This window comes from Ursus americanus, chromosome 21 (genome assembly GCF_024610735.1).
Source record: "Ursus americanus isolate L20-20 chromosome 21, mUrsAme1.1.p, whole genome shotgun sequence".
Taxonomy (NCBI): Eukaryota; Metazoa; Chordata; class Mammalia; order Carnivora; family Ursidae; genus Ursus; species Ursus americanus.
The window spans coordinates 41,680,160-41,693,125 of NC_142147.1; the positions used below are offsets into that span (position 1 = coordinate 41,680,160).

Here is a 12,966-nt window from a genome sequence, read left to right on the forward strand (position 1 = left end):
AAGGAGAGAAGAAAGTGCAATGAAGAAATGAAATAATGGCCAGAAACCTACCGAATTTGGCAAAAGATATAAACTTACAGATTCAAGAAAGAATATACAGGCATGCCTTGGGATATTGTGGGTTTGGTTCCAGACTACCCCAATAAAGTATATCACAATAGAGAGTGAAATGAATTTTTTGGTTTCCCGGTGCATATAAAAGTTATGTTTATACTACATTAGTATGTTAAATGTGCAATAGCACTGTGTAAACTAAATACATACCTTAACTAACACTTTATCACTAAAAAATGCTAATCATCATCTGAGCTTTCAGTGAGTCATAGTCACTGATAACAGATCACTACAACAAATACAATAACAATGAAAATTTTGACGTAAGAATTACCAAAATATAACACACTTTGTGTGTCTACATGAAGTGAGCAAATATTGTCAGAAAATGTTTGGCACCAATAGACTTGTTCAGGACTGACTTGCCACAAACCTTCAATTTGTAAAGAATGCCTGATCTGCAAAGCTCAATAAAATGATGTATGCCTGTAATCCCACAAAAGGATAAACTAAAAAGAAACCTTTGCTGAGACAAACCATAATAAAACTGCTGAAAATCAAAGGAAAAAAATCTTGAAGGCTTCCAATGGAATACTGATACATATAGGAGAACAATACCTTTTATAACAAAATTTCTCATCAGAAAGTATGAATGCTATGGGTAGGTGGAACATTTTTAAAGTACTTTTTAAAAGTACTTTAAGGAAAGCACTGTCAATCTCCTAGTCTTTTCAGTGAAAATACCCAGGGTCATGAGATCAAGCTCTATGCCCTTGGGCTCCACCCTGGCTGGGGAGCCTGTTGAAGATTCTCTCTCTCCCTCTCCCTCTGCTCCTCCCATGCCCGCCCCCTCCCGCCACCTCCTCCCTCCCCATTTGTGCTCTCTTTCTCTCTCTCTCAAATAAATCTCTTAAAAAAAAGAAAATTAAAAATATATAAAAATAAAGTTTCCAGACAGAAAAATAAATAAAAGGAAAAGCTGACCTATACATTTGAGAAAATATTTGTAAACCATCTACCTGGATAATGGATTAATATATAAAAGACAAGGAATTTATACAACTCAATAGCAAAAAACCTCGAACAGCAAAAATCTCAATAGTAAAAAGTCGGTAAAGGACCTGAATAAATACCTTTCCAAAAAAGACATAGAAATAGCCAACATGTACATGAAAAGGTGCTCAACATCACTAATCATCAGGAAAATGCAAATTAAAATCACTATTAGATATCACCACATACCTGTTAGAACAGTATTATCAAAAAGGCAAGACTTAAGTGTTGGTGATGATATGGAGAAAAGGGATCCCTTGTACATCACTGGTGGGAATGTAAATTGGTACAGCCACTAAGGAAAACAGTATGGAAATTCATCAAAAAAGTAAAAATAGTATTATATGATCCAGAAATTCCATTTCTGGGTATATATCCAAAGGAAATAGAATCAGGATCTCAAAGATGTATCTGCACTGCCATGTTCCTTGCAGCATTACTCAAAGTAGCCAAGATATGGAAACAATCTTAAGTATGCATCTATAGATGAACGGATTAAGAAGATGTGGTATATGTGTACACTCATAAATACAAGTAGTGTTCAGCCATGAGAAAGAAGGAAATCCTGCCATTTGTGACAACATGGATGGACCCTGAGAGCATTATGCAAGTGAAATAAGTCAGAGAAAGACAAATACTGTATGATCTCACTTATATGTGGAATCTAAAAAAGCCAAACTTAGTAACAGAGTGAGAATGGTGGTTGCCAGAGGCTTGGGATGGGAAAAGTGGGGGAGATACTGGTCAAAGGGTACAAAGTGCTAGTTATGAGTAAGTTCTGGGAATCTAATGTACAGCATGGTGACTGTAGTTAATCCTGAATTATGTAATAGACAGTTGCAAAGAAAGTAGATTAACTGTTTTCACCACACCCACAAAAAGGTAATTACATGGAATGATGGAGATGTCAACTAACCCTTTGTGGTAATCATTTCACAATATATACATGTATCAAATAATCACATTGTACACCTTAACTTACCCAATGTTATATGTCAGTTATACCTTGGTAAAGGCAGGGATATATATGTGTATATATAAAATAAATGCACAAAGCAAAAACTGATAAAATGAAAGAAGTAGATAAAACCAAAATTAATGTGGGAGATTTTAACATTTATCTCTTACCTATTGATAGATCAACAGACAAGAAATCAAGGTACAGAAGAATTCAATGCCATCTAAACAACATCTATAGATGGACAGCAGAGTATATATTCTTTTCAGTTGCATGTGGAGTGTTCACCAAGATAAACTATATTCTGGGTCATAAACTGAATCTTCATAAATGTAAAAGAATTGAAATCATGCCAAGCATTTTCCTTACCAAAATGGGATTAAATAGAAAAAAAATAGCAAAGATATTTAGCAAGTCCACAAATACTTGAAAATTAAACAACTGACATGTAACCAGTCCAGGAGTCAAACAGGAAGTCTTAAACGAAATTAGAGGATATTTTCAACTGAACAAAAGTTAATGTTAATTAATAAGATGTTAATTTATAAGATACAGCCACAGCAGTACCAAGAGGGAATTTTTTTAAAAGATTTTATTTATTTGTCAGAGAGAGAGCATAAGCAGGGGCAGTGGCAGGCAGAGGGAGAAGCCGGCTCCTCGCTGAGCAATGAGCCTGACGCGGGAATCAATTCCAGGGTCCTGGGATCATAACCTGAGCCGAAGGGAGACACTTAACTAGGCCACCCAGGAGTGTTCCCCAAGAGGGAAATCTTTAGCAACCAAATGGGTTGGTGTCAGAGTAAGTATAATATAGAGTTAAGATCTTCACCACCAGCCAGGCTAACTAGGCCATTCTTTTCTATGGTGAATATGGATGGCAAATGAAGAGCAGTAAAAAGGCATTCTTACCTCTCTCAGCCAGGGAGGTATGAAAAGGAGGCTGGTAGGGTGCCAGAACTCCCACTCACACATAATAGTAAGGAGGACTCCTCCTCCCCCCACCCCCCACCCCCCCCGTTGGTGGAGGCTGAGTGAGAAACCTGTGTTTCTATCTCCCACCTGCCATAACAAGATGGCACACCCCCTTCCCATGTGAGTGGAGTCAGAGAATGCCAGCTTAAACAAGGTTTAAATAAGATTTAGAATCTTAACACACAATGTCCACATTTTAACTGAAAATCCATCATCATAACAAGTACCAGGAGAATCTCAAATTGAGTGAAAAATATTCAAAAGAGTATCGAGATGACAAAGATATTAGAATTATCTCATAAATACATAAAACTTCATAAAAATGCCTGAAACAAATATACTTGAAACAAAAGAAAAAACAAAGTCTCAGCAAAGAAATGTGAAGTCCAGAGAAGAAAATAGATGTAAAAAAGAAACAAAGGAAAATTAACTGAGAAGTATGATAATGGAAATAAACTTAATAGATGTGCTAACAGCATAAATGGAGGAGACAGAGGAAGGAATCAGAACAACAGAAATTACCCAATCTGAATAATCAAAAATAGACTGAGAAAAGAGTGAAAAACAACTCAGGAACCTGTGAGACTATAATACAAGATCTAACATTCCTCACATTGAAGTCCTGAAAGGAAAAAACAACAGGACTGAAAAAGTATTCAAGGAAATAATGACTGATAATTCCCCAATTTGGCAAAAGACCATAAACAGATTCAAGACACTAAGTAACAAGCCTCTCCCCATCCCCGCCCCCAGTCATGTCACATCATAGTCAAACTTCTGAAAACTAAGGACAAGATAAAAATCTTGAAAGTAAGAGAAATACCACCTTACATTTGGAGGGGGAAATTCAAACAAAAGCAGATTTCTCATGAGAAACCATAGAGGCTGGAAGAAGGACATTTTAAAGCACTGAAAGAAAAAATTCCAAATTCCAAATCCTATATCCAGAAAAAAACCCCACAAAACCAAACAAAAATGTGTGTAATCAAGAGTAAAGGGAAACAATATCACCAGTCATTAGGAAAATGCAAGTCAAAACCACAATGAGATACCACTTTACAACTGCTGAGATGGCTCTAACTAAAAAAAAAAAAAAAAAAAAAAAAAAAAAAAAAAAGAAGAAAGAAAGAATAATAATCAGTAGCAAGGATGTGGAGAAACTCTTGTGGTGAAGTTGCTATAGAAAACATTATGGCAGTTCCTCCAAAAAAAATAAATATATAATTATCATACAACAATTACTAATGAATTTAAAGTAGGGACTAGAACAGATATTTGTATGCCAAAGTTCATGGCAGCATTATTCATAATAGTTAAAAGGTAGAAGCAAACCAGATATCCATTATTGGATGAATGGAAAAGTAAAATGTCGTGTATACATACAACGAACATGTAATTTGGCCTTTAGTAGGAATTAAGTTCTGACACATGCAACATGGATGAAGCTCAAAGATACTATGCTAGGTGAAAGAAGCCAGACACAAATGGACAAATATATGATTCCATGATATGAGGTACCTGGAACAGTCAAGTTCATAGAGACAGAAAGTAGAATAGTAGTTACCACTGGCTGGGAGGAAGTGGTAATAGGGAGTTAAATGTTTGATGGATACAAAGTTTCAGTTAGGGATGAGGAAATATTGGAGATGGATAATGGTGATGGTTGCAAAACAGTGTGAATGTACTTAATGCCATTGAGCTGTACACTTAAAAATTGTTAAAGTAGTATATTTTACATTAAGTATATTTTGCCACAATTAAAACATTTTAAAAAACAGCCATCACTGTTGGGCAACCATCTCTATTCATTTCTATTGAGATAGTTGATGGGATCCATGAGTCACATACCTAATCTCTTCAGCTAAAGGTTGTCCAGGCACACCCTCTCTCCAGAGCACGCTTTCTCCTAATCTCAGCATCCTTTGCAGTTTGGATAGGCTGAGAATTCCCCCAAATAATCAAACTTCGGTTTCTTTTTGCATAATAGTTCCTTCCTCAATTTCTCTTTTCTTTCACATTTTACTGTACACCAGGTCCCACCTTCAACATTTTCTTTGGAAATTTCCTCAGCCAAGTATTCAAATTCATCACAAGTTTGCTTTTCACACAACTATAAAACACAATTCAGCCAAGTTTTCTGCCACTGTGTAATACAAATAATCTTTCTACCAGTTTCCAATAATAGTTTTCTCATTTTCTTTTGAGCCCTCACCAGAAACACTGTTAAATGTTAATATTTATAATAACAGTCTGCTCTTGGGGATATATGTATCCTCTAAGAAAATAGCTTTCTCAGTCTTGCTCTTTTTTTCCTGAGCCTACATCTTACCATCCCTAAGCTTAACAGTCTGTTTAAGGCAATCTAGGCTTTTATATCATGTGGCTTAAAATTCTTCCAGCCTCTACCCATTACTGAAACATACCTCCACATTTTTAGGTGTTTGTGCAGAGCCCCATTTTCTGATACCAAAATCTGTATTAATGTCCCAGAGCTACCATAAAAATCACTACAAATTTGGTGGTTAAAACAACAAGAAAATTGCAGTATATTCATAAAGTGACATAAGATTAAATTGAATGGACTTAATTTTAAATGGAAAAGTTAATTCTAAATTTAAAAAGAAAAATCATACAGAAAACTTCACATCCGCCATTTCCTTGAATTTTTTCAGGGACACTTCAAGTAGGGTAACTTTTTATGGCCAAACACTTGAATAGTATCTTTTTTGCCCATCCCCACTTCGGCCAACTGAGATATATTACATACCAGAGATTTGCATGAGGAGGGCTTACTCCAGGATTGGGAATAAGGGAAATGTAAAATGTGAAATATAGGTTTAGGATATTTGCTGTTTGTCCTAGGACACCAAAGGAGTCTGGGACTGGCCTACCTGTTTTTAAAGTTTTCATTACAATGAATACAGTAGCAATGTGTCTCTTCTAATAACACCCCATTCCATCCCCTCCTATAAGTGATATGTATTTTGGATATAATTAGTAAATCAGGAGGCAGGATAGCACATGTAGGAATGCTAGATAATTTCTATTTTTATGACAGCCACCGAAATGCATAGGAGAAAAGAAACAAATGAGAGTAGAATATCCAAGAAAAATTGACTCACATTCCCAACATCTTTGGTTGGTTGAGGCTCGAACAGATTTAGTTATACCACACCTCCCACTCACTACATACCCAGGAAAAGGATAGGCTTGCATTGTCAGTTGTGAGTATAATTCTTTTGTTAGTTGCCATTGTTAGCATATAATAGTATTTACTCATATACAAATATGGATTTATTCAAAGGAGACAATTATTAGATTCTTATAGTTATGAATATAGACCCTGTAACTTACCTATTTATTTAATTCTAGTATGTTCAAACTGCTCACACTCAAAAACAAACAAACAAAAAAACCCCACCCCTCAAAAACCCCAAATCCCTCTAAGCATAAATTATTAGTAAAGGCTAAATTCCACAGTGTTCTGTCTGGTCAGACAAGGCATTATATTTTCTATGACCCTCAAGTCTGAATTTTTATCATGTCTGATTTTCCTTATCACCCACTTTTTTTTTTTTTCCTCTCTCAAATTATCTGCAAGCCCTGGACAAGCATGTTTCCATTTATTATCCACTGGCAATTGCTGTCCCTTTCTTTAAGAGGGCCTCAATTGTGGAGTGGGGAAAGCTTATTTAAATTTCCACTGCATTTTATTATACACAGTAACAATGTATACAGTAAATATATGTTATAATCAATCAGGGGTCCTCATAACACTGTTCAAGGTGCTGCTGAACTTACTATTTTCACAGAAAAGATGCTATAAATGTTACTGTCCTAGCTGATTTCCAATTCTCAAACATCACAGTATCTCCAGTGGTTTTTCTTTCTTTCTTTTTTTTTTTTAAAGATTTTATTTATTTGAGAGGGAGAGAGATAGCGACAGAGATCACAAGCTGGGAGGAGAGAGAGAGGCATGCTCCCTGCTGAGCAGGGAGACTGATGTGGGGCTTGATCCCAGGACTCTGGGATCATGACCTGAGCTGAAGGCAGATGCTTAACCAACTGAGCCACCCAGTCGCCCCTCCAGTGATTTTTCATTTGAGAATCCAGAGACCCTATTTCCTGAACTAAATCAAGGTATAAAAGCTTACTTAAATATTTATTTCATAATTCTGTCTCCTGTGACTTATTCTCCAAAATTTTACTCATCTATGTCGCTTCTTAACCTTTCTCTAGTATGAATTCTTTGATGTTGAATAAGGTGTAAAGTATGGCTAAAAGTATCCCTATAATCATGACAATTATAGGATTCCCTCCAATATGAATTCTCTGGTTTTGTGTAAGGTTTAAGACACAGCTAAAGTGTCTTTTTAAATTTATTACATTCATATATTCATGACTAACAGTCTTCTTACAATTGTAACATTATATGAATTTTTTTAGTAGAATTCTCCAGTTGAGTGACTGCTAAAGACCTTTCTCCACATTGCTTACAATCAGAGCTATTACTCTTCAAAGTGAATCATCTCATAGTAAGAAAGGTCTGAGATGTTTGGCAGTTATCTACCATAGCTGAAAAAACTTACATACACCCTTGGACTGAGTAATTCATCTTAATATTAGATTAACAGAAATACACACACACACACACGAATATTTACAGGATTTATAGCAGTATTTTTATTAAAACAAAATTATAAAAAATACAAATATCCATCAAGAGGATAAATAGTGGTATATTTTTGAAATGGAAGAGTAAACAGAATGAAAATGAACACATTACTGCCACATGCAATAATGTATGAATCTTAAAAATGTTGAATGAAACAAGACACAAAAAAATTCATGATACATGATAAAACATACGTAAAGTTTAAAGACATGCAAAGACTACTTTATGATGTTATAAGTCAGGTACATGGTAACCTTTGGGGAAGTAACAACTGTTTTTTATTCCAGAGCATAAGGAGAAATACATTTCATATTTTCTTTTTTTTTTATGGAGACTGATGTTATAACCATTTTGTATCTTGCCTCCACATGTATTATGTAAGAACTTTTTTAAAAAAGAAACTGAGTCAATAGAACCTGGAAACTTAAAAATTAGCTTCATTTCTGTTAGAGTTCAAGAACAATGATCATATTCATTATATATGCTAGTAAACAGTAGATAGTTACATAGTTGGTACTTTAACTATTATCACATTTGTGATTAAAATTACCTTATTAAAATGTTTTAGCATGCTTTTTTTTCTTTTTAAACTAAAGTGTTACAATAACTTGGAAAGGCTTTACAAAGAAGTCACATCGTTTATTGCATTTCTATGTTTTCTCCCTTGTGAGTTCTCTGATGGACAATGAGGTTTCTTTTATAACTGAAGGACTTACCACACTCGTTACAAATATAGGGTTTCTCCCCTGTGTGAGTTCTCTGATGTACAATGAGATTTGTCTTCTGGCGGAAGCACTTCCCACATTCATTACATTTATATGGTTTCTCTCCTGTATGAGTTCTTTGATGATGAATGAGATATGACTTCCTGCTAAAGGCTTTCCCACACTGAGGGCATTCATAGGATTTCTGTCCTGTATGTATTTTCTGATGTACAGTGAGAGTTGCTTTCTGGCGAAAGGACTTCCCACATTCATTACAAATATAGGGTTTCTCCCCCGTATGAATTCTCTGGTGTAGATTCAGATTTGTCTTCTGACTGAAGGATTTCCCACATTCATTACATTCATATGGTTTCTCTCCTGTGTGAGTTCTGTGATGATCAATGAGGTATGACTTCATTCTAAAGGCCTTCCCACAGTGAGGACATTCATAGGATTTTTCCCCTGTATGTGTTCTCTGATGTGCCACAAGGGTTGTCTTCTGGCGGAAGGACTTCCCACATTCACTACAAATATAGGGTTTCTCCTCGTTATGAGTCTTCTCATGAAGAGCAAGCGTTGTCTTCTGGGAGAAAGATTTTCCACATTCGTTACAAATATAGGGCTTTTCCCCTGTATGAGTTCTCTGATGTACAGTAAGGTTTGCCTTCTGGTGAAAGGACTTCCCACATTCTTTACAAATATAGGGTTTCTCTCCTGTATGAATTCTCTGATGTAGAGAAAGTGTTGTCTTCTGGCGGAAGGACTTCCCACAGTCATTACACTCATATGGTTTTTCTCCTGTATGAGTTCTCTGATGACGAATGAGGTGTGATTTCAATCTGAAGGCATTCCTACACTGTGGACATTCATATGATTTTTCCCCTGTATGTGTTCTCTGATGATCAGTGAGGGCTGTCTTTAGGCGGAAGGACTTACCACATTCATTACAGACAAAGGGTTTCTCTCCTGTGTGAGTTCTCTGATGATCAATGAGATAGGACTTCCTTCTAAATGAATTTCCACATTGATGACACTGATAGGGTTTCTCCTCTGTGTGAATTCCTTGATGCAGAATCAATACTGACTTCCTGCAGAAGGACTTCCCACATTCAGTGCATGTATGTTTTTTTTCAATATTGGTTGCTCTTCTTTTATTGTATTCAGATGGGTTTTCCCTTCTGTAAGCTCTATTATGTGTAACTAAGCCTCCCTTTTTAAGAAAGGCTTTTTCACAGTCATTATATCCAAATGACTGTGCTGGAGTTTCCATCTTATGATATTGCATAAGTACTTCATTATGACTGACAGCCCTGCCATGTTGATTATGGGATTTGACTCCAGGTTGAGCTGTCTCTGCTTTAGTATTGAGGAGTGATTTCCCATATCCATTATACTCACTAAGTCTTTTTCTTGCAGGACTTAGATTACTGATGATTAATTCTGAAACATTTTTAAAAATCTTTCCATGAGTGTCATATTCAGGAGGTAGATTTTTTGAATTAATAGGGCTTTTGCTTAAAGTAAATGTCTTTTCATATGTATTACTGTTCTCCTTACTCAGTTTTTTGTGGTTGATGAATACAACTGATCTAGAAAACTTATCTTGGTGTTCCTTGAATTTCACTAAAAAGTCTTCCTCTTTCCAATTTTTTTCTACAAAAGAATATAATTAATAACAGTTTGTGAATCTTCACATATTTGCTATGGAAAGAAGTTGTATTAGTGTCTAGCATATGAGATCAAAAAAGACCCAGGACAAATTATTCCCTGCCTGGGAAAAGACACAAAACCTAAATAAAAACTCTGCCTCAGTGTGGAAAAAAGTAAAAAATTAAGCAATGAACACTAGTAACTAGAACTTCATACAGAAAGTTAAACGAATATACTAAGCAGTGAGATGAAGACACAGAATGGTGAAAGAACCATGCTTGGGGGCGCCTGGGTGGCACAGCGGTTGGGCGTCTGCCTTCGGCTCAGGGCGTGATCCCGGCGTTATGGGATCGAGCCCCACATCAGGCTCCTCTGCTATGAGCCTGCTTCTTCCTCTCCCACTCCCCCTGCTTGTGTTCCCTCTCTCGCTGGCTGTCTCTATCTGTGTCAAATAAATAAATAAAATCTTTAAAAAAAAAAAAAAAAGAACCATGCTTGGATAGATGGATTCAGAAATAATGAAGTGAATCTTTCAAAGACAGTAAACTTTAAGTAGGATGGACAAAAAAAAATTAGTAGAAAAGCTTGTTCAAGAAAAATATTAAAGGAAGGAATACTTTTGGAGAACACAGATCAGAGCCTTTTATACATTCATCCCTAGATTGTGAGGCAGAACACTTCCAGTTGTTCCACCACCCCTTTCCATGTATCCATCAGTGGCTAATTAATCTTTCCAAGTATCAATTTCCTAGTGTTTAGAGGGACACTTTTTAAAAATATTTTATTTTATTTTTTTATAATAATGATTTTAAAAAAGATTTATTTTAGAGAGAAAGAGCACACGTGCAAGTGGGGGGAGAGGGAGAGAAGCCTCAAGTAGATTCGCCAGTGAGTGCAGAGCCTGAGGCAGGGCTTGATCTCAGTGCAATCAAGACCTGAGCCAAAATCAAGAGTTGGACTCTCAATCGACTGAGCCACACAGGTGCCCCTAGAAAGACAATCTTATATCCTAGGCTCTTATCTCCATATACCTGGGAATCATTTTCTCTTGTGAGAAAAGAGCTAAGAAAATACTTCCAACAGGAACTTTAAAACTGACTAGGGGTATATTTACTGGCGTATTCATATTGCTATTGTCTGTCCTTTTAGGGTTGTTCAATAACAAAAATCTCATGACCATCAATTATAACTATTCCTCTTTGCAGACTTATTTTTTCAGGTTTAAAGAAAAGACTGTTGCAAGTTTTCCCCCAATATAGTAACTTTTTTTAACTCCAGTTTTCCATATGGTGGACAAGATTAGATTGTTCATGCTCATTCTAAAGCATTAACTTTAACCTTCATTTCTCTTATAATTTTGTAGCTATATTTGACTTCTGTTACTTTGCAATCATCCACATCCAGGAGAATAATGTTAAACCTAGGTTAAAAAAACGAGGTTTCTTCCTTCAGTCCATTACCCTTAACACTAACATACAAGGAACCTCTGTAAACAAGACTTTAAATTACCTAGATTCACTTTTTATAGATTCACTTTTTATATTCAAACAAGTTTTTAGGGTTGTCCACATATCTGACAAATCTCACACATAACAACAGTAAGGCCTCATATTTATTGCCTTATAAATATCTCACTTATTCCTAATCACATGCTTTCCTCATGTTCTTTTCATCAGTTGGCTTGTCTTTCAATCTTACTTCTACTCATATTTAGATACTCTTCAAGAAAATGCTACCATTCAATGATATCAAAATTCCTTCATTTATTTCCCCCCACCACTTTAAGCACTATTTCTTTATAACTTGAAAATGGTTATGGTCTAGGAAAGTCATTTTAACAAATCTTTTTATAAGCTTAATCAAGTCATAAATATTTCACAAAAAATGCAGATTTTGATAATAATCCTTTTTCATAGAAAAGAATACTTTATTGGTTATCTCCTTTGAACTCTTCTGAGTGTATATTAACACTGTGTTTCCTACCTAGAAAATTAGCGCTTGGCAGAATTCAACCATTTGAATCAGCATCTATACATCCATGGCCTGAGCAGGTACATCTGAAAGGAACTTACCAGTATAAGCTTTCTGAATGGAGGAAAAATAGACCTCCTTTGTATAGCTCCACAGTTAATGAAGCAACTACTGAATACTTAACATGTTACATACTATTGCAAAAATGATTCGAATAGAGGATCTTATCCTCTTAAGGAAAGAATCCTTAAGCATAAACCATGTATAATCAGGCATCAAATTACATAATCATACCCAAAAGTTGTGTTTTAGTTAGTAGGTAGCATGGGAATTCAGAAAAAGGGTGAGGAGTAGTTAAGGAACAGTTTATGAAGAAAAAATCTCAAGACTTAACTTAAAAGATACATAGTATATGAAAGGGAGAACAGAACACAATGAAAAGTACAGACATCATGACAAATCGTAGATATATGGAGAACACTGAGGAGACTAGATCAAGTGGAAATTACCAAGTTTTCCACAAGGGACAGAAAGTTGAAAAGACCAAATGAAGGCTTATTTTAGTAGTCCTTGAGTGAAGAATTTCAATTTCATATAATAAATAAGGAACAATAAATAGCGTTAAGAAAAAATTACAGCAAAGCCAAGATGTAATTATTGTAGGCAAGACATGAAATAAGGTAACATCATTTTGTATGACATCAGTGAAAAATGAAAATATGGGAAGATGTAAATATATCTCACAGGCTGATAAATATAATACAGATTAAGAAGAGATTCAAAAGAGATGATGATAGAGACAGAAAAAGCTGATATCATGGCAGAAATAAAATAATTTGGAAATAGATAATGAGGAAGAATTTAAAAGCTAGGAAAGTTCATGATTTTCATTTCCAACATATTGTCACAAAACAGGTGAAACATAAGAG

At 35.4% G+C, this 12,966-nt stretch overlaps 1 protein-coding gene and 1 long non-coding RNA gene across 8 annotated transcripts in view; one reads left to right on the top strand and one right to left on the bottom strand.

Moving 5' to 3' along the window:
• LOC148108252 (uncharacterized) overlaps positions 1 to 7,710 on the top strand; it is a 31,154-nt gene extending 23,444 nt beyond the window's left edge. The window contains exon 3 of the long non-coding RNA XR_015728171.1: positions 1 to 7,710. This is a non-coding gene — a long non-coding RNA (uncharacterized LOC148108252).
• ZNF567 (zinc finger protein 567) overlaps positions 7,697 to 12,966 on the bottom strand; it is a 27,565-nt gene continuing 22,295 nt past the window's right edge. For all 7 annotated transcript variants that reach the window (XM_045805188.2, XM_045805192.2, XM_045805190.2 and 4 more), the window contains one exon: positions 7,697 to 10,069. In XM_045805188.2, coding sequence (XP_045661144.1) covers positions 8,352 to 10,069 — 1,718 coding nt within the window. In that variant the 3' untranslated portion in view covers positions 7,697 to 8,351. The remainder of the gene's footprint in view (positions 10,070 to 12,966) is intronic.